We start from the raw sequence: 25686 nt of genomic DNA, 5'->3' as shown, positions 1-25686 counted from the left end.
CTATGAAAGGATGGAAGGATGAGTGGACCTTGGAGCCCTGCCTGGGATCAAACTCACAACCTTGTGGCTACAGCACTGGCATTTAACCACCGCGCCAACCATGCTTGACAAAAGCTACTGGTGCCATCCTGAAAAATCAAGTATGCTATAGATTATCAAGGACATGAGAACCTTGCCCATGCCACAGCAATAAGATTCTGAGTCTCTGTAGTCCAGTGAAGCCATTTCAGGGAGTATAATTTGGATTTTCCACCACCCCCTCAATGGCAGTCCCATGTTTCGGGTCATTCCTATTTCCATAGCGCGTGTTGTGGAGCTGGATACTGTCCTGTAAATCTTGCCTGGAGAGCCGTCTTCGGAACTCATCTGTAGTAAAGTAGTAAATGACCGGGTCCACGCATGAGTTTAAACTGGCAAGACATAAGGCCACTGCGTGGAATATCAAAATCACTTTCCGGGCATAACAGTCTTTTATCTTGTTGGCTTTCACCAAGTAATCCAAAGGGAAGCTGATGTGGTAAGGAGCGAAGCAAATCAGAAAGACCACGGCGCAAGTCAGGATCATCTTGAGAGCTTTCTGTTTCTCTCCAAGGTCTTGGGAGACTGAATTATTTTCTCGGAGAGATAAGATTGTCTTCCAGGAACAGTAGAGGATGATCAGCAAAGGTGTCACAAACCCAACCAGTTCACCAATGGTCATCATGGCAATGGAGATGGTACCATCTATGGCTTTAACTGGAAGGTCCACAAAACACTTATTGTTAGCTTGGGTCTCATTAGGGGAAAGCCGTAGAAGGGGGAAAGGCAAGCAGCCAACGCAGACGACAATCCACCCAGCCATGCAGATGTACACATCATAGATGCGTTTGCAGTCACTGAACTTAAAGGGGTACATGAGGAATAAAAAACGCCTCACACTGATACAGACTAAGAAGAAGATGCTTGCATACATGTTGACGTATTTCAAGTAGAAGCAAAGCATGCAGATCTCTCTTCCCAAGTACCAGCTTTCGGACAGGTAATAGAAAATCCTGAGCGGCAAAGACAAAACCTGCGCCAAGTCTGCAACAGCAAGGTTCATCATAAAAATCACCGCTCGTTTCGTTTCTCTCATATAGCCATAAAACACCCAGAGAGCTAAAATGTTCCAGATCAGTCCTGGAACCAGGATGATGGTGTACATGATTGCGTAGAAGCGCTTTGAAAAATCATTCTCACCATTGCAGTCTGAACTGCCAGTCGCCATTGTGTTTCTCATGAAGTGCAAAGACGATGTAAGATGATCAGCTAAAGGTCACCATTCAGCTGGTCTGGGCTCTTGGAGCACGGAAATAAGAAGGCTATATGACAATTCGAGAAGCAGCAAACATGAAACCCATCTGCTTTCTTGGCATCCTCTTGGGCTTTTATGAAACCAAATCTTACATAAATGCTGCTTGTCACAATGTCTTTGTGCCTTTATAGGAATACAAATCTTTTATTTTTAAGGAACCTTGGAGTTTGTTTCTATAAATATTCAGAGATGGCATATAAGGCTTCTTTCCCCTTCTTTTATCACCTTCTTGAATTCGAACTTATATCCAGTAGCGTATTTAACATGTTGCCCATTCGATTTTGGAAAAAATCATTGTCACATACGATAATCCATGCACCCTCTTATGGTCATGCCCTTTCTGTGATAAATGGAGGAAGATGGTGTCTTTGGGCCCAGATCCACGAAACTGGTGCATGATGAAAAAGCAGCGGGTCGAAGCAAATGCCTTCGGATGCAACTACAACCATGGAAAGAAGATCTTCAAATGCAATCCGAGGGCCACACTCAATAGACATCTCACTGTTGATCCTCTGTAACAAAGGATGGTTGTACATCTGTAGCTGAAAACACACACACACACACACACAAATGTCCATTACTTGACAGCTCATTTATACACAATGTAAAAGGTAGCCATTGTTCTCATACTGAGAATTTTAGCATTCTTATCCTGAGCTGGGAAGACTCCTCTACAGTTGTAGAAAAAGAAGGTGTTGTTTTGGTCACAACCAGGTGATAGGCAACACTTGCTGCTACACAACTATGAATAATGGGGACCTTCTCCTGTTTTAAATCTGGCAACCCTATCCATCATCATCATCACCACTATCGCAATGGCCCTTATCACAGTAGCTCAGAAATGGGATTTAAAGTAGATTTAAAGTAGGAAAAAACGGCAAATGCGGAAGGTTTATCACACAATGTTTCTGCAAATCTTGGGCCCAGGGTACTTGGAGGACCGCCTCTCCCCATATAATCCGCCCCGCTCTCTCCGATCAGCCGGGAAGCAGTTGTTGAGGGTTCCTGATACGAAGTACACCGTGACTGCACAGAGGGCGTTTTCCAACTCGGCCCCACAGCTTTGGAACTCTCTTCCCGGCGAGCTCCGCTCGGTTACCTCCCTTGACCTGTTCAGGAAGAAGCTGAAGACCTTCCTCTTCCAACAGTCTTTCCCCCAGACGATGTGATTTCTGCTTTCTCCCCATTACACTAGCATTTTAAGCTAGTTATTGTTGTGGTTTTTAACCTTGTAATTTTTATCTTGTTTTTAATACTCTGATGTATTGTCATGGATTTTTTATGTGGATGCTGTTTGTAAATTTGTACATTGTGTAGTACCTTTGTTGTAACCCGCTTTGATCTCTTTGGAAAAGCAGGCTATAAATAAACAGTATTATTATTATTATTATTATTATTATTATTATTAACGTGAAAATAAAGTGAATGTAAAGGGGACAAAAACGACACCTTTTTACTTTCAGAACTTCCCAAAAGTAAAAAGGTGTCATTATGGTCCCCTTTACATTCGCTTTATTTCAGGTTTGCAGAAACATCGTGTCATAAACTTCCTACATTTGTGGGTCCCCCCCCCCCCCCTTATTTTAAATCTACTTTAAATCCCGTTTCTTAGCAGGATTCCTCTAGTGTGATAAGGTCCAATGTAACTTTATTGACAATAATACACAAAAGTTGCTTTGGAAAATATTGTAATGCTTGGTAAATGGGAAAATGGCAGGAAAAAAGGGGGGGAAGGTTGCATTACTGATGGATTCATTCAAGCAAGCAAGTCATGGCTGCCCTGTGTTTGCAATACCTTGATGTCTGGGGATCTTGGAGACCTTTCATTCTTGGTTATTGTTATTGCCGTGTGCCTTCAAATCATTTCCAACTTACGTTGAGCCTGAGGTGAACCTATCATAGGGTTTTATGAAGCTGAGAGTGTGTGACTTACCCAACATCACCCAGGAGGTTTCCATGGCCTTGCTTGGAATCAAACCCTGATCTGTAGAGTCATAGTCCAGTGCTCAAACCGCTACACCATGCTGTCTCTCATTCTTAGGCTCACCGTACATTGAAGATGACTTGATAGCGAATAACATCTACCAAAATAGAGTTAGTAATAGAGTTTGGATGGCCACCTCTCAAGGATGCTTCAGCTGTGGAGTCCTGGAAGAAAACCATAAGCAATAAATCCCAGGATTCTGTTGCAGTTAAAGTGATATCAAACTGCAGATGTAGATATGCTCTAAGTCTCTTTCACACTACACAGTTATAGCACTTTAATACCAGCTTAATGCATGGGAAAGGGGAAGGTTTCAGGGGGGGGGGGGAGGAAGGGAAATTGCACTACAGGTGTATTGACTGAATCAACCCTGAGTTGAAGCTGTCTTGATGGCAACTAACAACAACCATGCTGTTTTGTTTTTCGAAACGATTTAACATTAGGTAATGTGCTTTATCCATTGGAATCAAATCCATGTTAAGCGTATGCACTTTGTTACTAATGGCTTTGGACCACAAAGCATTTTTGCGCTGTTAAGGATTCAATCTATCGTGCCATAAAGCAAGACGAGAACGCTGAACTCCCTTATATACAGGACTGATTGATTGAATGGCTGGCAAAGCTTCCCTGAAGGTTAGTTACGGTGCCTGGAAGATGCGTTTCTGTTTACGTAAGCTGTACTTTTCTCCTCCGTTCCAAATCCCATACCTTTGCTTTTTCATCTAATTGGAAATATTTCTAGAGTTTGCAAAAAAAGTCCAGGCAGCTGAAGTGAGAGAACAGTTCTTTTGTACTAAATTGTGTGTGTTTGTTTTTGTGTTTGTGTGTGTGTTGTGTGCCTTCAAGTCATTTCCGATTTAACGGTGACCCTATCATGGGGTGTTCTTGGCAAGTTTCTTCAGAGGGAGTTTACTATTGCTTTGCTCTGAGGCTGAGAGAGCGTGACTTGCCCATAGTCACCCAGTGGGTTTTCATGGCTGAGCAGGGATCCAAGTTAGGGTTAGTTGCCCCTCCAGAGGATTTTGGCCTACAAGTCCGATCGTTCCTGTTCAGCATTGCCAATGATGAGACATGATGGGAGTTGTAGTATGAAATAAAACCATGAGGGGAAACACCGTTCCTTATCCTTTTGATATTTATCCTTAGGATTGGGAAAACCCTGGACCAAATCTTCTCTTGGAAATTATATTTAGCTGTAGTTATGCATTTGAGATAGTGTGCATCGCTAAGCATTGCACCACATATTGGCTGTTACTTTTATTCATGCAAAATTGATGCGCAAGCAGGACTGGAAGGACGTGGCCACGCCAATGCACCCCAAGTCGCTTACTTGTGTGAAGTTGTGAACCTTTCTTTCCCATCATGAACAGTCTGACTAAGAAAGTGCCAAACTGAGTCAAGATGAGGCGGCCTGGAAATGTCACACAGTACTTTCTGCAGTTAAAAATAAATGTGGGCACTATAGACCAATGGAAAATCCAACGATAGACTGCGAAAAGCATGCAGGGGGGAGATTTTTAGTTCGTTCATTCTAACATTAAGGATCACAAGTATTTCTGCAAACAGCTTTCCTCCCGGACACAATTTCTTCCTCTCTTTCTACCCCATTCCCTTTGTTCTCTTTAGGCATCCTTTTTTTGCCACTGGCTCCTATATCTCCTTTACTGGAACATGCACTCAGCGTTTTGAACGTACAGCTGCTTGATCCATGCATCACTAAATAAAAGGGCTTAATAATTCATGGCTATCCTCTTAAAGGTGGAGAATATTCTAAAAACACCTGATCCCATCTGAACTTGGAAGCAGGGTCATCTCTGGTTAATACTTGGATGGGAGACTGCCAATGAATCTCAAGTACTGTAGGTTATATTTCAGAGGAAGTAACTAGGAAAACCACCTCCAAGGATTCCTCACCTAAGAAAACCCTATGAGATTCATGGAGTTGCCATATGTCAACAATTGGCTTGAAGGCAATACACACATAAGTCTCAGAGAAGGGAATCCAAGGTGAAATTCCCAATGTGGCCTTAAAAGTAGACGAGTCTTCTTGAACATCTCAAAAAGGTCTCTTCCTCCATTGAGGTGAATAGGTTCATACAGTCATAGAGTTGGAAGGGGCCCCATAGGCCATTGAGTCTAACTTCTCCAGTGCAGTGATTCCCAAACTTTGGTCCTCCAGTTGCCTTGAACTTCAACTCCCAGAAGTCCCCAGACAGCCTGGCCAATTGTCAAGAATTCTGGGAGGCAAAGTCCAAAACATCTGGAAGATCACAGTCTGGGAATCACTTGTTTTACCTTGTTTTTCTATTTTGTATTGTAGTACTTTGAGATGGCCTATGGACTAATCAATTAATAATGATTGATTGACTGATTAATAATAAGTTTGAGAATCACTGAGCTAGAGCATCCCCAGCAGGCACTTCTCCAGCCGAAATCTGCCCTCCTGTGAATTAAAACCATTAGACCTGTTCCTGCCCTCTGGGTAGCAAAGGAGTTTTGCTTCACCTGTGAAGCTCCCTGGGTGACTTCCTTGCATCCCGGCTGAACCTGCGTCACAGGATTGTTGCATATTGTAAAGATATTTATTTATTTCATTTCAACATCAAGATGGGAAGGGGATGTGTGCTTCTTTGTCCTTTCCAGTTGGAAAGCTGGGGTATAAGTTGCAAATAATAAGCAAGATGTGGCCAACACAGGTGACAAGACAAGAGGACTTAGAATCATAGAATCATAGAGTTGGAAGAGACCGCAAGGGCCATCCAGTCCAACCCCTGCCATGCAGGAACTCTCAATCAAAGCATCCCTGACAGATGGCTATTCAGCCTCTGCTTAAAGACCTCCAAGGAGGGAGACTTTCTATCTGATGACTGCCTAGGGGTGCCAGGCTGAAAACTGGAGTGGGCACCTGTCCTTTTTGAGAGCCAGCATGGTGTAGTGGTATGAGTGATGGACTAAGACTGTGGGAGACCAAGGCTTGAATCCCAACTTGACCGTGGAAACCCACCTTAGCAAGTCACATTCAGCCTCAGAGGGAAGCAATGGCAAACCCCTCTGGACAAACCTTGCAAAAAACACGTTGTGATAGGGTCACTTTAGGGTTGCTGTAAGTTGGGAATGACTTGAAGGCACACAACAACAACAACAACAACTTGTCCTTTTAATAGTTGTGTAGAAGGTGAAATTTCAGTAGTGTTGCTTGCATGATAACTCTTGTTAAAACTCTTGCTCCTAAACAACTGTGACAGCTGTCTCGATCTCATTGGAGAGGCAAGGTGGTATTATTATTATTATTATTATTAAGCTACAAGAACCCTGAGTTTTATTTCATCTGGCAACCCCATGGCTGACACATAGGCAACATTTTGAGGAATGCATGCTTCTTAGCTGCATCCACTGTATGGAAATTGAACAGACTGAAAAAGATAATTGGTTGATGGATTAATGGACATTTGTGTGCGGCTCGCCAATACTATATACAGCACCTATATATGTAGAGATACAGAACTATATCAGTGCCTCCCTTTTCTGTTTATGCTCCACTACCAAGGCTCATTGGAAACCAAAATAACAATATCATCTAAGTACAAGATCAGAGCTCAGAGGTGAAGCTACATTTGCAGACAAAAGCAAGATTATACCCAGCAATGAAAAGAATTGTAATTCAGCTTTCTCCCAAGTGGCCTTCTCTAAAGGCATGTGTCTTTATCAAGCCATAGAAATGCATTGAGTTGGATTCTGATATAGTCATTGTGCTGAGACCAAAGGTACTGAATTCAATGGAAACTGGTTAAACTGGTTAATATCGCTCTCTAGTTCTGTGGATTTCAGTCAGTTGCCAAACTTGGAGAAAATCTGTTTGAAAATTGCCATATTATAAATTGAATCAAAACAGACCTTTTGAAGTGTTTGATAATATTACATTGCTAATCTTTACTGCAAAATGAGTCCGGTTTTGCATTTTCCAGTATTGATCTCTCTGCAGAATTTTTGAAAAGCTAAAGGATGGACAATCCTTTATGCTAGTTGTAATGTACATTACAAGAAATTCATCATTGCTTATTTTTTATCTCTCTTTGCAGCGGTAGATTGATATTTGCCCCCGCCATTTCTTCCACTCACAGTTATTAAAACTTTAAACAAAAAATCAATAAGCATTTCCTTTGGGAAGATATTCTTTCGTCGGAAGCTTAGCCGACAAAGGGAATCTACTACGATGCTAGTTAGAATGGATTCATGGTCAAACCTCTTACAAGAAACAACAGTCGGCTAGACAACCAGTTAGCAGAATAAAAGAGCAATAAAACCTACCTTTTCTCATTTCTGTCTTGGCTTCGGCTGAATTTCTGCAAGCGCTCGATACGAGTCAACCAACAAATATCATGCGCCTGCCGGTTTCTTGCCTCCAGCTTAATATAGAAAACAAAACTGTAACTACTCAGGGCTTTCAAAGCGTATTCAAGAACGCTAAGGAAGCCTCTGTGGTAAAACTGTCAGCATGCTTCTGGGAGGCTTTTGCAAACATCTTACCATCAGCATGCGCTGCATTGACTTTTTCCAGTAGGAGGTGAGCACCTTGTGATTGATGCCATTTTTCTAGAGGACAACGTCAAGCATGCTATGCGCCCCAGACTCCCAGGGTTCAGCTCCTGTCACATGGCAGAGGTAGAAAAGTCATTGCTTCTATATATAGGCTGGTATTTTTTCTTCCTAAAATGGATTCGGACTCATTTTGAGTCATCGTTGGTTTTGTGGTAGCAAATGGAGCCATTGCATATTCTGCAGTAACGCACCTTGGTATTGGCAGGTAGACATTGTCACAATGAGATATCTCTCATCAGCATCCATGTGGCATAAGGGTGGGCAACACTGGCAATGGAAGGGGCAACCCCAACTCCATGGGCTGTACCACTATATCTGAATTCCCCAGAAAGTTATAAAGTTGGAAGGAACTCCAAGGGCCATCTGGCCTAACACTGCCATGGAGGAAAGCATGCCTAAGAGATGGACATTTAACCTCTGTTTAAAGATCTCCAGTAAAAAGACTTGACCATGCTTTGAAGGCAGTCAATTCCATTGTCAAACAGCACTTACTATCACAAATCTCCCTAATGTTTTGTTGGATTGAGGGGTGACATGGTTGCACTCTTTAAATACCCCAAAGAGGAGGGTATGGGCTTGTTCTCTGCTGCTTCAGATGGTAGGACCAGGTCTAATGGTTTTAAGTTACAGGAGGGTAGGTTTCAATTGAACATTAACAGTTCCCAAATTTTGGTCTGCAAGATGTTTTGAACTTCAGCTTCCAGAATTGCTGTCTGTTGGCCATGAAGGCAAGTGCTTTTGAGAGTTCAAGTTTGGGAAAATCCTGATCTAGAGGACAAAATACTGAGAAGTGATATACTGCATTGGTTTTCTGGTGGGTTCCACTTGTTCGTTCTGTTTTTAGATAAAATTATTTTTTTAAGTCCCAGAGAAGAGGTCAAGAGACTGCATTGTTTTGAGATTACATCAGGAATGAGGGAGAGAGAGATTCGAGGCGCTGTGTTAGCATGTCACGTAATGCCTCTCCCTCTCATCCTTTGCGGTTTGTGTCTGGCTGCAATCACTTAATGCACTTTAATTAGAGTCATGAGACTGGAGTAGTTTGGAGCTCGCAAAGTCTTGGCATCTTGGAAAGCAATGTTGATTCCCAGTAGTGTTTGCAAAAGCATCCTTCTGGCATCCTTCTGGCCTTCTGGAAGCCTGAGTTTGTACCATCTGCATTGGCTTATGTCTCTGCTGTAGTTCTGTGTCTTCAAGTCAACTCTGGTCTATGGTGACCCTATCATAGGATTTTCTTGGCAAGATTTCTTCTGAGGAGGTTTTCCATTGCCCTCCTCTAAGGCCAAGAGTGGTGTGGCTTGCCTAAGATCAGCTACTGGGATTCAGTGGTCCATGCAGATACCACTTTAAAGTTGGAAGGGACCTCAAGGGTCATCTATTCCAACCTGCTTCCACTCTGACTAATGGTAGTCTCACTGTTTGCAGACTTGGAGAAATCAGCTGAGTAGGCAGCAACTACAAAAGTGGAGGAACAACAGAGAAAGGAGGCACTGGGAACCAACTAAGATGGCTTCTAGTAGCTGCTGACTCCGATGCAGGCACTGAAGGTAGATGAATGATTCTGTATGTCTAAAAGGCAAAAAGAAAATTGCTCACAGATCTCAAAAGGCAAGATGTGATCCATGATCTGGAGAAAGAAAGAAATCACACTGCCGTTCCTTGAAAGCATTGAGCTGTCGGATGCAGCCGAATCTCAGCTTTAATTTTAAAAAAGAATTACTTACCAAGCAATGAGCCAACTCAAGTTCCCATCCCTTGCGATTTGCAGATGTATATTTGGCAGTCTGTGGGCAAAACTTGTTGAAATCTCAGAAGTCTCAAAGGAGGCATCATATTTGAAGTCAGCGGGGGCAACTCTTTACTTGTCCCTGTGATAATCTAGATCGATCTCAATGAGGTAACATAGCAAAAGAACGTTAAAAAGCAAAATAAAATAAGAGGGAAATGGTGCATAGTTCACTGAGGTCAGCTTTTCTAGGCACAGAATCTGGATTTCTTGGTACGCAGATCTTATTGCAATTCAACCACAGACATGGTCCATTTTAATCCATTGGTGGTTAGTAGCCGTAGAAGAAGGAAGCTTCCCTTCCAAGCATCTGCTAACATATGGGGACCCCATGAATTTCATAGAGTTTTCTTAGGAAAGTAATAATCAAAGGCACATTGCTTTGGGTATATGGACTTCATGGGGTTGTGGCAGGGCCTCCGCAGATCAGAAAAATGCAAGATGAGGCCAGTTTTTTCATGAGTGCACATGTGCCCTAAGTTCATTGAAACCACTTTTGCATTTTGAACTCAATTTGTAGCAACTGAAGTAAAGAGACGACAAAGGAGGAAAGGAGGGGGAGAAACCAACTGGGACATTATAAAAGCAGCTTAAAAAGTGGAATGACAGAGGATTAAATCAGGACAGTTGGAGGTTATGATTCTTGTATTTAAGCCTCTGACTTTCTGCATTCATTCTCTTGATCCCTCCCATACTTCCTTGATCTAATCTAAAATCTCCTACACTGCTTTACTTTCTGAAGCAAGGTGTGTTAGTAAACTGAAAAATCACTAAAAAGAAAAGAAAACAACAACTTTAAAGAATAGAATGAGCACTTGTAGCTGATCCTTTGCCCTTTTAAACAGAGACATGTGTAAGATTTCAGCCCTTGATAAAAGGTATGGGGGCAAGAAGGTGTTGTGTCATCTTCTGCTAGGATACCAAATGTAGGCTACAGCTTCATAGGCTTTCAAGCCTCCTTGAAAGCAGGCCAGTACTACTCAAAACGGTGGTCTGGGGACCAGTAGCAGTCCAAGAGCTACTGGTTATCAGTTCACAGTGATTTTCCAAGAAAGAAATAGTTGATGTCACAAACTGTTTGGACATCTACATGGTCCTAGTCTCTGGCAAGCTGCGCAAGACAGAAACCCTGCCAGTCCCTTACACCAAATAGCTTAAGAAGCACTGATATAGGTGACTTTGCTTTGCCCTAAAGCCTTTTCTGAACATTTGGAAAATCAAAAATATCCACTCAACTGATTTTTAGAGCTTGGAAAAGTCACTTTTTGAATGACAACTTTCACATTGGCTGGCGATTCCTGTACTCAAAAAAAGATCACTTTCCCAAGCTCAGCAAGGCCAGGCTCAAGGTACCTCCATGCAGCAACTAACATTGTGAACACATGCAAACACAACGTTCACAAGATCTGGTCCTCCTCCATGTTACTTGATCATCACAGATCCACCATGGAGCACCTGCATTGTTTGTTGAAAGTGTCAAGATCAGTAACCCGTGTCTCCAGTTTAAAAAGCACAGAGAAGAATCTCTACATGAAATCGTAGCAAGCGTACTGTGGCTAGCTAGAGTTGACAGTGCTAAACTAGATAAAGAAAGAAATCATCTGGTTTTGCAGATGGCAGCTACCTGTGCACCAGGAGAGCTGATGCATCTGCCATCCAACCTAGATTTTGCATCCATTTCTTCTGCTGTTGCCCTTATTTGACCAGGAACATGGCTGGTGATGTGGAGAAGCCAATAACCTCAAAGGTCCATCAAGTTCCATGCGTATAGATCAGTATTAACCTGCTGCTGTTAAGTGTATCTGATGATATTTACTCTGTGTGTGTGTGTGTGTGTGTGTTTGGCATTGTTGGTGGGGTTTTTAAGCATCTTATACAAGATGCCACGTGATGCTTTTATGCATGCCTTAGAAGTGCAGCAAACCCCATGAGACTGGAGAGAGAGAGAGAGAGAGAGAGAGAGAGAGAGAGAGTAGTAAGCTGAGCGTTTGCTTCTCAAACGATCTTGTTACAGTCTAGGCAGTTAGCCTGATTCCGTTTCTCTTCAAATGAAAAGACCAGACGCCAGAGATGGACTTAACTGAACATTAGCTGACTCCACTTTTATTAACAGATGCCATTACTGCAGACGGTGAATTTGAAAACACAGGCTTTTCAAATGGCTAAAGACACAGGCTGAAATCCTTTTGGTGGCTTAGTCCCACTAACTTGTGTAAGTCGTTCTTTTGGCCATTGCAGAGATCACAGTTGTCTGCCAGCCTTGCTGTGTAAAACAACACATTTTATTGACTACAGCCTCCTTGACACAATCATTTAGAGAACAGGAGGATAATGGAAAAGCAGCCATCTCTGTTCCTATGGCTGGGTGGATATCAGTGATGGCATCCTGTCGGACCTCCGGAGGACCCTCGGAAAGCTCTGGGGGATGCCTGTCTCTGGGGTCCAGCTATGGCTGTAGTCCAGCTATGGACCATATGGCTAGTCACTTCTCCACCACCATCACCATCCACTCTCCAATGGCTAGTAAATGGCTGTTGGTGAGCAGTTGCGACCACTAAAAGTTGTGATTTGTGGGGTGAGTTGGAGGCAAGATGTGGGGCAGTTTCCCTGATGGAACTTTATACCACATTTCTCAGATTCGGGGTCTCAGGAACTGTTGCATTTATCATGCTATTCTGCTTTGCTTGACTCAAGGGTGAGAATGTTAATTCAGTTCACCTTTTATCGGAAATGAGACTTAAAAAATTCAAATGAGGGAGAAAGCGAAACTGAGATTCAACATCCACCCAGGATGAGGGCTTCGTGTGCTTCACTCACAAAAGCCTGGGTTTCAATTCCTGCGTAATCTACCATTTTAGTGCTGAATTAGAATTTGCATCTTTCCGCCTTCCGAGAGACGGCAAGCACTTGCAACCTTTCTGGGAACATAACTGTACCTATTGAGTCTGGCTGGTGCAGAATTTTGCTCCCGTTTGTTTAGAAGAATTCAACAATTTTTGGGGGGAATGGGGAAGGAGACAAATTTTTGCCACATTAAGAAGTAGAAAAAAACATAGGGTTTAAATAATGCAAATACAAGGGGAAATGAAATTGATTTTTTCATCACCCCTGCTTCAAACATGGGACTTCCCCAAGGAAAAAGAAATAACCATCTGTCTGAACCTCCCACTCTAACACAAAACAAGTCAGCTTCCCTACCAGTATTTCCTTGGATGCCACAATCCACAGTTTTCATCTGGCTAGTAGGAAACTCAAGGCAGATGGCGCTGGGTCCCGTCAGAGTCACCAGATATTAAGTACAGTGCCCAAGCTTTCTGGTACCCATTTCTGATGAACAGGTAAGGATATCTAGGGATCCATAGGTGGAAAATGAAGTGGAGATCATGGTGGCTGGGGGTGTATGAAAGCTTCAGGAAGGCTTGGGTGAGTCTGCCAATCTATGTAATGATATCACAGTCATCCCTTCAGTTTCGGATAGCAAATGATGCTGAGAAGGATGTATGCTTGAGATGCTGGAAGCCACCAATGCAAGTTGGATGAGACAAATGAATGGGCAGAAAGAACCTGTTAGGAGGGAAGAGCATCCTGACAACACCATCTTGATGTTACATTGATTTTAGTGGACACTGGAGTAGAGATCATGGGACTGCACACCAACAATGCTGCTTGAGATCATGAAAAGCTTATTGCTGTCAGTTGGCATTCACACCATTATTCTCATTATATACTAATATATATATTAGTAAGGGGAATAGGAAGGAACCCTATGGCTCCCCACAGCTTAACAGCCACAGAGGAACCTCCAATATCACTCCCTGGAACTGGTCTTGTAGATAGGAGCAGAATTACAGTGTGTTACCAGATGTCACTACAATGTGCTACCAGACATCCCTTTGTTTCCACTAACCAATGCCAACATATGCCCTCCATCACATTTGTGTTTTTGTGGCTTCCATAGTATTAAATACAGAACCTGGAAACATCATCATCATCATCATCATCATCATCATCATCATCATCAATTAGACTATAACTCCTGGAAAACAGTTGCCAGAATGGCTATTTCTGGGATATTGTTGTTGTAATTGTTGTGTGCATTCAAGTCATCAACTTCTGGCAACCTATCATGGGGTTTTCTTGGCAAGTTTTGTTCAGAAGGGTTTTGCCTTTGCCTTCCTCTGAGGCTGAGACAGTGTGACTTGACCAAGGTCACCCAGTGGGTTTACATGGCTGAGCATGGATTTGAACCCTGATCTGCAGAGTCATAAACCTCTACACCATAGTAGGCCTCAAAAGCAATGTTTCCAAGCTCTGTATTTAAATGTCACAGATACAATATTTCTTTCTTCTGCTTAATAATACAGAAACTTGCAATTTTTTCCAGAGTTTAAGAAAAAGCACAAATCTCACTTGCCATATTTTCTTACAAATCTCTGTTATTTTTGTTTTGCCTCAAGTTACTTGTGCCATGCAAATTCTTCATTCACTAAAATGCAACAGATTTTAGCTATGTTCCCGCTCTCTTTTTTCCAGTAAATACCAATTTTTCAAAACCAGTTTATCCCAGCCTAAGAATATTAGACTTCTGCTTCTAGAATATTAGATTTTGGATGTCTTATTGAATGGAAAACATATAATAATAAGGCAAGTTATTATTATGAGTTACAATGATCCTATTATCCCCAAACAGAACAGACACATACACAATAATTGGGAGTCTAGATGTCTGGGAACTATTGTTTCGGCTTATATCTGTCTGTCACTCTGTCTGTCTGCATTGAAGTACTTTTCTGTACAGTAAAGCTTTTTGGTTAGTGTTGGATCCAAACCAAGCTTCAGTGCAGTCCTTTAACTTTGAGAAAGTGTCCCAGGAGCAGAGATCAGAGCATTGGCTTTGGAGATTAATTCAATTATGTTAAATGCTATAAACTGGAAATTAATTAACTTGCTTATTTATTTATTTGGAGTATTAACATCCCACCCTTCAGCCAAAAGCCTTCCAACGGAGGACATTACCATGTGAGCCCTGTTCTCGCAGCAATTGTGTTAGTTTAAAAAAGATTGAATAGAAACAATCCTGTTGGGGACATACACAACATAATCTGATGTTCCACATATGTTAACTCTATGAATCTGAGGAAGTAGACCAAGTTTATGAAAGCTTATGATTCAATGTTAGTCTCAAAGGTGCTGCAAGATCCCTCAGAAGAAGGCAATGGCAAACCCTCTCTGAACAAATCTTGCCAAGAAAAACCAATGATAGGGTTGCCAAAACATGGAAATGCAAACAGCAACAAAGACACAACAGCAAATCCCTTGGCTTCTTGGCCCCTAGACTGCTAACTACCCATACAGTTTCTTTCCTTTCCCAGTGAATCACAACAGGGACACTCTATTTGTATGATATAAGACCCCACAATTGTTACGTGACAACTTTTTAGCCACCAGAGATTGACAGTCAGATTCCCCAGCAGCACTTCAAGCTCAGAACTTTTTAATGCTGTTAGATCACAAAGTCAGTAGAGGGCCACCAAGCACTGAGTAGCCCAGTGGCAGGAATGGAAATGAAACACACCTATATGTGTGCATTCTCCCTTGGCTAGCAAGAAAGAGGAGATTCCATGCCATCCCTTTCAGACCTGTGGGGTCGAAGAGTCCAAAAATAGGTCATTAAAACACTTTTATTCCTCTTTCCCCCCTCTCTCTGTTCCTCTGCTGAGGATGTCGGGGACCTGCTGCTGTCAAGGCTAGTGAGGCGGCTCCAGATGTTGGCACGGCAGTTCCGGAATAAATGTTCCTGAAACTCTGATGTCATGAAATAGTAGATAATTGGATCCAGACAGCAATTGAGGCTCGCAAGGCACAGCGAAATGGAATGGAAGTACAAAGTCCTACGGCGGACGGAGCAGTCTTGAATGGCCTCTTGTTTCACCATCATAAACAGCGGGAAGTTCACATGGTAAGGTGTGAAACATATGAAGAACACAGCAGCACACCCCAAGATCATGCGCCAAGCTTTCTGCTTCTCGTTGGCATGTTGCAAAGGGGCGTGGGATTCCTGGAGTGACTGTCTCATTTTCCATGTGCAATAAATGATTATCACAAGCGGGAGAAGAAATCCAGAGAGTTCGGCTATGAGTACCATCATGATGGAGGCTGGCATATTCAACTGTCTCACCCCAAGATCCGCAAAGCAGGTCTTGGTACTGTTGGTTAAGCTTGGGCTCCTCAGAATTGGGAGAGGTAAGCAAGCGGCCCCCACAACTGTCCAGATGGCAGCACTTATGGCTACGTCGTACCTGCATTTCCAGTTCTTGGCTTTGAAAGGATGGCGCAGGAAGAGGTACCTCTGGATGCTGATGCAGGTGAGAAAGCAGATGCTTGCATACATGTTAAGGTATTTTAGGTAGAAGCATAACTGGCAGAGGAAACCCCCAAAAGGCCAACTGTGGTTGATGTAGTAATACATCCGTAAGGGCAAAGAGAAGACGTGGGCCAAGTCAGCTGCAGCCAAGTTGATCATGAAAATGACTGCCTTGCTTTTCTTATTGATGAAGCGGCACAGGACCCAAAGGGCTATGCCATTGCCCAGGAGGCCTGGAATGAATATGATCGTGTATGTAGCTGCATACAAGGAGGCCTGGAAACCCATCGATGGATCAGTACAGTTTTCGGCAGAACTGTTGTCTCCCATCTTGATCAGATTGGCGGGGCTCCCAAAGGCAATCTATGAAGTTGAGAAGAAGAGCCCTGTTAAAAAGACAAACATCACATTGTTTTATTTTATTTTATCTTTATCCCACCTTTCTCCCAAGTTGGGACCCAAGGCGGCTCACACCATATATATATATGTCTGCTACCACCATGGCTTACCCACATCTGAGGTCAGAATGAGTGCCCAGCCTTGAACACATGGCTGGGTACATCATTTTGACCTCAGAACAAGTGACTTGCAGCAGCAGATGTGACAGGCGCTTGGTGGGATGTCCATGCAGACAGTCACTTCAGCATGAGAATGGAGGGCTCTAGATCTTCCTGGAAAATCCAGGGAACCAGAACCAGGGTTTGGGATGTGCATTATCCCCAAAGAACAAGATAAAAATGAAAAGGGGGGTAGGCTTTTGGGGCTGTGTAGACAGTACCCTAGAAATTACATGGAAAGGAGAAATAGTTTTGGGTGTCATTGGCATGCTAGTAACACCAAACCCCTCCTAGAAGTTTTTCAGGTATATGTTAAATAGCATGAGGGACAGCATCAAGTGCTTAGTAGCAGATCAAAACATTTTGATGCTCAAGGCATCCCCAAATATACTCAGTTTGCACATGTTTACAAATTCACATGAGCCACCTGTAAGAAAAGCCATGGTGGTCTTGACTGAAGGCCTATCTAGACTTGTGTCTTTGCCCACAATGGACAACAAGTTGCCTCCCAAAAGCAGAAGATGAGTGGAACAGCATCTTCCCATTCCTATTTTCCAGCAGTGAATATACTGGTTTCCCCCCCGGCAAACACCAGAAAACTGGAGGAAAAATTGTAAGAGAATAAGTGACTAATTTAGCAAGAGGAACTCAAGTTGTAAGTATTTTTAACCAGGGATCTAACATCCTGTTAATGTCAAGGTTTGGGTGTGTCACCAGCAACAGACATTTTCATACATCTCCAAATGTAATACCAGCCCTAAATAATTTCCCTTCCTATCTGATGACTCCAGGATTGTATCATAATTTCCCCTTCAGAAGACACAGTATCCAGAAAGACTGTCAACTTCAAAGTAACAGGTCGAATGCGTGGTTTGAAGTGGTGAAGATGGGGAGTCTCTCTCCTAGAAAAGGGGACCTAAAAAGGAACAGTGGATTGTCTTAGGTTTGCTTGTTTAGATTCAAAGTGATACTCTGTACTCCAACTGTGAATCTTCTGGATCAAAATAGAACTAAGTTTTAAAAAGGAGAAATAAATGCAATTCAAAAAGGGGCCAGTTAGACAACATGTAAAATGTGTGATGAGCCAACGTTGTGTAGTGGTCTGAGCATTCGACTACAACTCTTTAGACCAGGATTGAGTTCCCACGCCAGCCATAGAAAACCACTGGATGACCCTGAGTAAGTCATATACTCTCATCCCCAGAAAACTCTGAAATAGGTCTGCCTTAGGGTCACCATAAATAAGAAATGGCTTGAAGGTACACAGCAACAAAAACAACAACATGTGTAATCCAAAATAGGGCCAGAAATCCAGAAATCTGCAGCAGTTGAAGTAATCTGAGTGACACCAGCCCCTCTGTGTAGTTGTTCTGAGCTACTTCCAGAACTTGCCTACAACCTGTGTGATGGCCTTGCAATTTGCTTTGTTATATGCGCATACCGTCCAGCTATCCCAATTTAGCAAGGACAATCTCAGTTAATCCTTTGCTATCCTGTTTTCAGCTTCTTTAAAAAGGTCCTAGTTTCTCTCTCCTCCTCCCACTTTATCCCTTGCCTTCAGCTCACTTCAGTGGATGCAAACCAAATTCCAACTGCAAAGGTAACTGGTACTCAGTTAACTCAAAAGGATGGCGAAGAAAGGAGGGGTGGACTCTTCTTCTTCCCAGTTGGCTCAGGCAAAAGCAAACTTCTGCAACCTTTCCCAGCTTGTGCGTTCTTCCTCATTAAAAACTTTTACCATCATGATCATTCTCTGATGTTGCATGGCCACATCGTTTTCATCCTTGAAACAATGGAGTGTACATATGTGTTTAAAAGAAGCCGCAGGGTACTCAGGCAGAACCAGATCTCACGGTATATGGAAAGATTTTTTCCCCCTTTACAGTTGTGAGTGGAAAAAACAGTCTCTTTTGAAGCTGCTCTTTACTGCAGGATAGAAATTCCCCTTGTCAACTATAACACTTTCCATACCAGACAACTGTCCTCTGTCACCCTACTTTCTGAGCATATAAAATGTCCCAATTTCCCTCTCCTTGTCCCATTTACTCCTTTTGTCTTCTACTCACTTCAATTGCTGCAAACTGAGTTCAGACTCCAAAATAATTTGCACTCAGTTAACTCAGTAAAAAGGGAGGAGAGAAGGCAGAATCCTGTCTTTCCCAGTAGGCTCAGGCGAAAGCAAACTGCTGCAGCCTTGCTTGGCTTGTTCTGCTCTTCCTCAGCTATAATGTTTGCTGTCTTGATCACACTCCGATGTTGCTCTGCTACATCTTTCTTGCTTCTCTGCTGCAGCAAGAAACATTCGCTTGGGCCTGCTATTTTTATCAGGAGTGGAGTGCAAGGGGAGAAGGTTAACCTTCTTCTTCTTCCTCACACGCTACACTCCGGATCGGTCAACAGCCCTACAGGGTTACAAACACAGATGTGGCCATGATAATCATTGGAAAATAACAAGATGCCTTTCTTTCTTTGCTGCTCTCCTTTCAACAGTGGCTTCTGGTCACCAGCTTTCATTCTTGTGGTTTTTGGTGTGGTTAAAAACGTTCCTCTTCACGGAAAGGCGCAACTTGGACATCTTCACAACAGCATGCAAAGGCATGGCTTCCAATACGTCTTTTCCAGACACAAACGCACACACTCCATCAGCCCCACCAAATAAAAGGAAAGCCAGAACTACAGATGGGCATGTGCACCAAATCCCAGGGATTATTTGTGGATTTCGGGAAGGAGTAGGTTGCAATAACAAGAGCCCAGGGCTGTCTCAAAAGATCATTTTCTGTGTATCTACACTGCACAACGGCAGCAGTTTGGCAGCACATCTAACTGTTGTAGCTCCATCCTATGGAATCCTGGGACTTGTAGTTTGTTGAGAGGCATTTAGAATTTTCTAACAGAATGCGCATGTCTGGTCCCCGAACGATAGCAAACTACAGATCTAAGGATTCTATCAGATGGAGCCATAGCAGTTAAAATGGAATGGATTGCTATAACTTTGTAATGTGGTCAACAATTTAAATTCAGTGGATTAAAGTACTTAGGTTCCATCTGCACTGCAGAAATGGTGCAATTTGACACTGCTTTAACTGCCATGAGATTTTGGGATTTGTAGTTTTGTGCAATATTTCGTGCCTTCTCTGTCAGAGAGCTCTGGTGCCACAACAAACTACAAATCCCAGGATTCCGTAAGACGGTGCCATGGCAGTTAAAGTGGTGTCAAATAGCATTACTTCTTCAGTGAAGATGCAGCCTTAGTTGGGTATGGCAGTTCATATTCTTATATTAGCTGGCTCCAGTTTCTTTGGTGATAGCTGCCAGTCTAATCTAGGAGACTTTACACTCAAATGTGTACATACAATTGCCCAGGCTGCACCCATTTCCAACTTGGCACCCTCCAGATTTGTTGAATCTGCTGCTCCCATCATCCCCAGCCTTGCAGTTTGATACATCTGGAGGATGACAGGTTTGGAAAGCAAACTTGATTGCAATGCTAGTAGTGGGAAACCATCAAACCAAAAGTAAAAGTAAGAATACTGGTAAAATACCATTTGCCAAACAAATAAGCAAAATACACACCACCTTTTCTTCCTTCAAGTAGAAACTGAGCACAAATATATATATTTTAGAAAGATACATATATACATATAAAGAAAGATAAATATATAAGCACATGTCTCCCCATCCCCTATATTAATAAACCTGTTAAAATATTGGATGTTTCTGATTATTAAAATATAAAGCAAAAACAGCTTGGATTAAAAGGTGAAATTCAATGCCGGAAGGATACCTTTTCATGGGGAACGACAAATCCACTTGGTCCAATATATTGCCTTGGTTGAAAGCATTTTCTCCATACAAGCTGGCAGTCCGTTTATTAACATTACCCCTTACAGCTGATCCTGAACATCTGTCTTCATAAGTAACTCTCCTAAATTCAATACAACTTCCTTCCTGGCCGGCAAAGAGGTTTCAAGCGGCAGACTTACGTCTCGATCCGAAATTCTTTGAATTTGGAAGGACGGGCCTTTGCTTTCAGGGGGATTATTTTTTTTCCAAGCTGAGAATTGCAGCTTTAGCTTTGCCAAAGGAAACACGCCGTAGATGAATTGGCCTTACCTCCTGAAAATTTCCATCCTTTCAAATGGCCATGACCACCTCGGGAAGAAATGAGAGTGTCGAAAAGCAAAGGAGCCCTCTTTCGAGCTCGGCTGGGTTGTCCATTTTCTTCTGCAAAGTCTTCTCCACGGTCTCCGTCTCTCTTCTGGGAACCTGAGCTTTCCCACTGACTTGAAGAATTTTTTTTCCTGAAGCCCAAAGACGGGAGCAATGACTGGACAGAAAGGAAATCCCGTCTCTAGTTTCTCTTCCCTACTTGAAATACACTCACCACAGCTTTCTGGAGCAGAAACAAATCAACAGATGACCTCAGAATGATAGGTTTGCAATGAGAGGTCCAGCTTGCATGTTGGCTTTCTCTGCATTCTTTGCAACCATGTCCTATTTTCTATCCTTCAATTTCTTGCTCCTTGGAGACTTCGTGTACTGAAATAGAGGCCAACTGTTTCCAGGAAGTTCAAATCTCTGTTACAAGCCCTTGGTGTGGCCTTAAGTTACAAGTATTTCATCATCATCTCACTCTCATTCCCGCGTTGGCGATATACCTACCCTACCAACTGTCCTCCTTCCCCTGAGGCTGAGAGCATGCAGCAGTTTGCTCTTGCCTGTGGCTACTAGGAAGGGCAAACTTCTTAGAATCATATAGTTGGAGGAAACCACAAAAACCATCAAGTCTAACCCCATGCTGTGCAGGGACTCACAAGCGGAGGATCCCCGATAGATGGCCACCCAGCCTGTGTTTAAAAACCTTCAAAGAAGGAGACTCCACTACACTCCAAGGGAGTGTGTTCCACTATGAAACAGCTCTTACTGTCAGGAAGTTCTTCCTAATGTTGAGGTGGGATCTCTTTTCCTGTAGCTTGCATCCATTGTTCCAGGTCCTGTTCTCTGGAGCAGCAGAAAACAAGTTTGCTCCATCCTCAATATGACACCCCTTCAAATATTTAAACAGGGCTATCATGACCCTTCTTCATCTTCTCTTCCACTCCCTTCTCTTCTCTCCTCCCTGTTGAGTCAATGGAGTGCACACTACTTTTGCACTCTGAACATGGTCTCCATCTGCATTGCTGGGGGGCTGCAGTGGCCTAACACAGCAAAGCCAGGGACGTTGTTCTGCACATCGAACTATTACACTATGCTGAGCCATACAGGATTCCGGACAAAGTATGTTTAGATTTCAGTTCTCAGAGCATCAGCCTTTATTCCTGAGTATTCCCATCCAACCTCTCCACAATGCTAGGCTCCTTTCTTCTCACAATAACCTCTTCAGACTGGCCCTTGTTGTCAGAAGCAAGATACTTAAATACTCCCTACTCAGGCTCCTCCATCAGGAATGATTCCCTCTCTTCAGCTTTTAGCCAAGATTTCTCTTCTAATTTCCAACCAGAGGAACATTTTTTTCCATTTGTTAGCCACTGTTTTCTATTATTATTATTATTATTACTATTACTACTACTACATCGGCCATCAATAAGTCCCAAGTATTGGCCCTGAAATCTCAGAGCGTGGGATGTTTCTAACTCAACAATCCTTTGAGTCTTGCTATTCTCCCCCTTTTCTCTCTTTTTAATGAAATGCAACTGGAGAAACCACAGTCTGCATGGCAAGAGGATTTTAGAGGGAAGTGCTTCCTAATCACAACACTCTAAATATGGATATTTATGGCCCAAATAATAAGAAATCAACATTCTATGATAATTTGTCAAGGAAGACATCTGAAGTAGACCGACGAAATCTGATTTAAATGGGCAATTGGTTCTTGATCCTAATAAATATAAATGTCCCAGTAAAGGTATTAAGGAAGATCGAGAGAAACTAACTAGATATTACACACACACACACACACACACACACACACACACACACACACAGAATACTTTGGAGTAATAGATAGTTGGAGATATTTACAGCCAAACTGTAGAGATTGTACTCCCCCCCCCCCAAGAGCATCATGGATCTAAACCACTCTTCATTTATTTAGGGATGTTGTAAATTATTTAGAACTACCCTCGGTTTGGCCTAACTTTGTGCCAACATTGTGGCTGCATCTCTGGGCTGAAAGAGGTATGGATATATCATTTATTGTTGCTGTTGTGTATCTTCAAGTCATTTCCGATGTATGGTGACCCTAAGGTGAGCCTATCATGGGGTTGTCTTGGCAAGATTTGCTCAGAGGGGGCTTGGCATTGCCTTTCCCTGAGGCTGAGAGAGTGTGACTTGGCCAATGTCATCCAATGGGTTTCATGGCTGAGCTGGAAACCGAACCCTGGTCTTCGGAGTTGTAGTCCGATGCTGGTGCCATTATGCCATGCTGGCTCTCTGGTATATCTTTTTCCTTGACTATTTTTCACCCCTTCTTCTAGGAATGCTTATCCAGCAAAGCAGGTCTTCTGGCAGATTGCTCAGCTGGCAGTTCACTCAGACATCTGCTGACAGAAGGGCATTTCTGTTGGCAGAAGAGACCTGTGCTGAATCCTAACCCCTTGCAGCTGGCTCATATGATCTAGTATGGCAATGCCCAGAAGCCCTGAGCACTGATAACAGTGTGCTCATTTCACCTTCACTTTAAGGGAAAGATGAAAAAACAAAGTTATTTGCCATCAATTCTATATTGAATGCAAAAACATGCGTTCCTCCATTTTGCTGGGTGGAAATATTTTAGAAGTGCGGCAGTCTGCATTGCAACATCAATGGTTATCTCCCCCTTTGCACTCACTTCCTTTCTGGTGAAAAACCTTCATATCCTTGATTTGTTTGATTTCTGCCTGCAAGGCTTGTGCGGAAACAAGGTCATTGCTGTTGTCACTCTTATTGTTCTTTTGTGTCTGATCCACCGGACGGCTTCAGGGCCCAGTAAAATTTCTTTTTGCACCCAACATTCCTGCATTTCCTCAAGGTTCCTAAAAATGGATGGAGAGTTTGGAGACTACCCCATCACTATACCTAAAAGCAGCCTCCTCCCTCCCAGCCTCCTGCCCAGCTTCACTCTTTGATCTGCATGCACCCAGGTTGGCACTTAGTGGCCAATCCATGCCAGACAGGAGATGTTTGGGAACTCTTCATGATGGCAGAACAATTGACAGAGAATTGAGAAAGCTGCTCCTTCATACCCTCCAACTCTCTTGTCCTGCTTTGGCCAAGGCAGCCCACTTAATCCTCTGCTGTCCCACTTTCCCAGCTGTCATTAAAGTGTCCTGGCTTCTCTCTCCTTTCCATTTTGTCCCTTGAACCTCAGCTTACTTCAGTTGCTGCAAACCGAGGTCAACATGCAAACGTAATTCACTCCATTAACAAGAGGGAACATTTTTCGATGGTGGTGTTGGTTGCCTCCTTTCTCCTTCTCCTCTTTTCAGTCTTTTCGAAACTTATCGTTGAGCATATATGGGGGAACTTCAGAGTTTCTCTGTTGAAAATAGTAGTTTCGTGGGTTCTTCCCCATTAATAGCTTTTGCTTTCATGTCTCCTGGCCACAGCTTTTGACCACATTAAACTGACTTTCATTAGCTACGTATATCCCAAGATTCGTCTGTGAAATGTTGGAGGATGTGTGAAGATGGAGGTACCGATACTGCTGCTGTTGCTCCTCCAGGCAGAACAGAGGTCTCTGTTTCCAGCATGCGTCGCTATTATCGGAGGTCTTATGTTTTATCTGTGGCCTCTTCCAATGCTATCTGGCCACCCTTGTTATTCCTTTCATTGTCACTACTGTGATGCTTGGCTCACCTGCACCTTCCTTTCCTCTGTTTGGAACCAGCCTTGTCCTCTCTTGCAGCAAGAGGAGACTGGCTAAAAATCTTTAGTCTCTTGCTAAAGTCAATCTCAGTTAATAGCCTTTGTGTTGTAGTGGTTTAAGCATTGGACTAGAGACCAAAGTTTGAATCCCCACTTGGCTATGGAAACCCAATGGGGGACCCTGGGTAAGTGACACTCTCTCAGCCTCGGAGAAAGGTAAAGGCAAACCCCAAAGAATCCCAAATGAATTTTGCTAAGGAAACCCTGCAATAGGTTTGCCTTAGGGTCACTGTAAGTGTGAAATGGCTTAAAGGCACAGAGCAACAACTATTTTGTAATACAGAATTTTGTATATCACTTTTAATACGATGAAATCTCTGGAACATTGGATATATATTTTTAAAGACGTTGTTTCCATCTGTCACAAGCTTTCGAAGCTCCATTGGCTTTTCCCCAGCGAAGCTTCAAAAGCTTGCAACATATACTTTACGCATTCTGTTTGGCCCAACACACGTATCATTCTTCCGTGGATTCTGGATGTTATTGTACTTTGCTTCATGGCCAACATCGGTATATGGATATATTTTAATCTTCTGTGGTTATGTTATGCATTTGGCCTTTTTCTTTTTTCATGTAGGCAAGAAGATGACTATCTCCTGGCAACAACCAGTAGTTAAATAATAACTCACAGGATGCACCTGCCTGGCTGGGTAAAACATATTCTTATCTCTTTTGAGTGAAAAAAGGAAGAACAAAAAGAAGACTATGTGTTTGTTTGTATGGTATGTTCATAGAAGAATGAGCAGTACTGCCCCACTTTCCCCCAAATTACTAATTCTATAGTTCATGTGATCTAAAAGAAAAATGTAACATGTTTTACAAGATTGCCATTAAATTTAGGGCCATGCTAGGCAGCAGTAGGGATGGAGAAAAATAAATGCATATTGGTTTCAATGTGCACATTAGATTTGTTAGAACAGATCTAATGTGCACATTGAAACCGATATGCACACTGAAGCTCAACTGCCCTTGGAAATCCTCAGTTCTCCCAGTTTAACAATGGAAAGTCAAATCAATCATGCATAGAATATATATTATATATACATTAGGGGAAAACCTATACAAGAATTCGGTTAGGAAGATCTCTTGAAACAAGTAGCTATTGTTGCTATTGCTGTATGCCTTCAAGCCATTTATGAATTATGGCAACCTTAAGGT

At 42.7% G+C, this 25686-nt stretch overlaps 2 protein-coding genes across 2 annotated transcripts; both read right to left on the bottom strand.

The window, feature by feature from the left end:
• On the bottom strand, positions 1 to 1246 carry LOC149308818 (putative G protein-coupled receptor 174). Its single transcript, XM_089537175.1, has one exon. The coding sequence runs from the start codon at positions 1244 to 1246 to the stop codon at positions 227 to 229; it is 1020 nt and encodes a 339-aa protein (XP_089393301.1). The 3' UTR covers positions 1 to 226.
• A 12915-nt stretch (positions 1247 to 14161) lies between these two features.
• LOC149308817 (putative P2Y purinoceptor 10) lies at positions 14162 to 18234 on the bottom strand. The gene is made up of 2 exons (XM_089537174.1): positions 18190 to 18234; positions 14162 to 16452 (listed from the first exon to the last, which is right to left on the bottom strand). The coding sequence occupies exon 2, from the start codon at positions 16394 to 16396 to the stop codon at positions 15302 to 15304; it is 1095 nt and encodes a 364-aa protein (XP_089393300.1). The 5' UTR covers positions 16397 to 16452; positions 18190 to 18234; the 3' UTR covers positions 14162 to 15301.
• Positions 18235 to 25686: the final 7452 nt, after the last annotated feature.

This window comes from Sceloporus occidentalis, unplaced genomic scaffold (genome assembly GCF_023333645.1).
Source record: "Sceloporus occidentalis isolate IW3139 unplaced genomic scaffold, rSceOcc1.0.p SCAF_8, whole genome shotgun sequence".
In the NCBI taxonomy this organism is placed as follows: Eukaryota; Metazoa; Chordata; class Lepidosauria; order Squamata; family Phrynosomatidae; genus Sceloporus; species Sceloporus occidentalis.
The sequence above is the reverse complement of the archived record's forward strand: the minus strand, read 5'-3'. Positions and strand labels throughout refer to the sequence as shown.

Coding starts and splice junctions, on each gene's coding strand:
- LOC149308818 (XM_089537175.1), bottom strand. CDS start 1,246: ATGGCGACTGGCAGTTCAGACTGCAATGGTGAGAATGATTTTTCAAAG.
- LOC149308817 (XM_089537174.1), bottom strand. CDS start 16,396: ATGGGAGACAACAGTTCTGCCGAAAACTGTACTGATCCATCGATGGGT.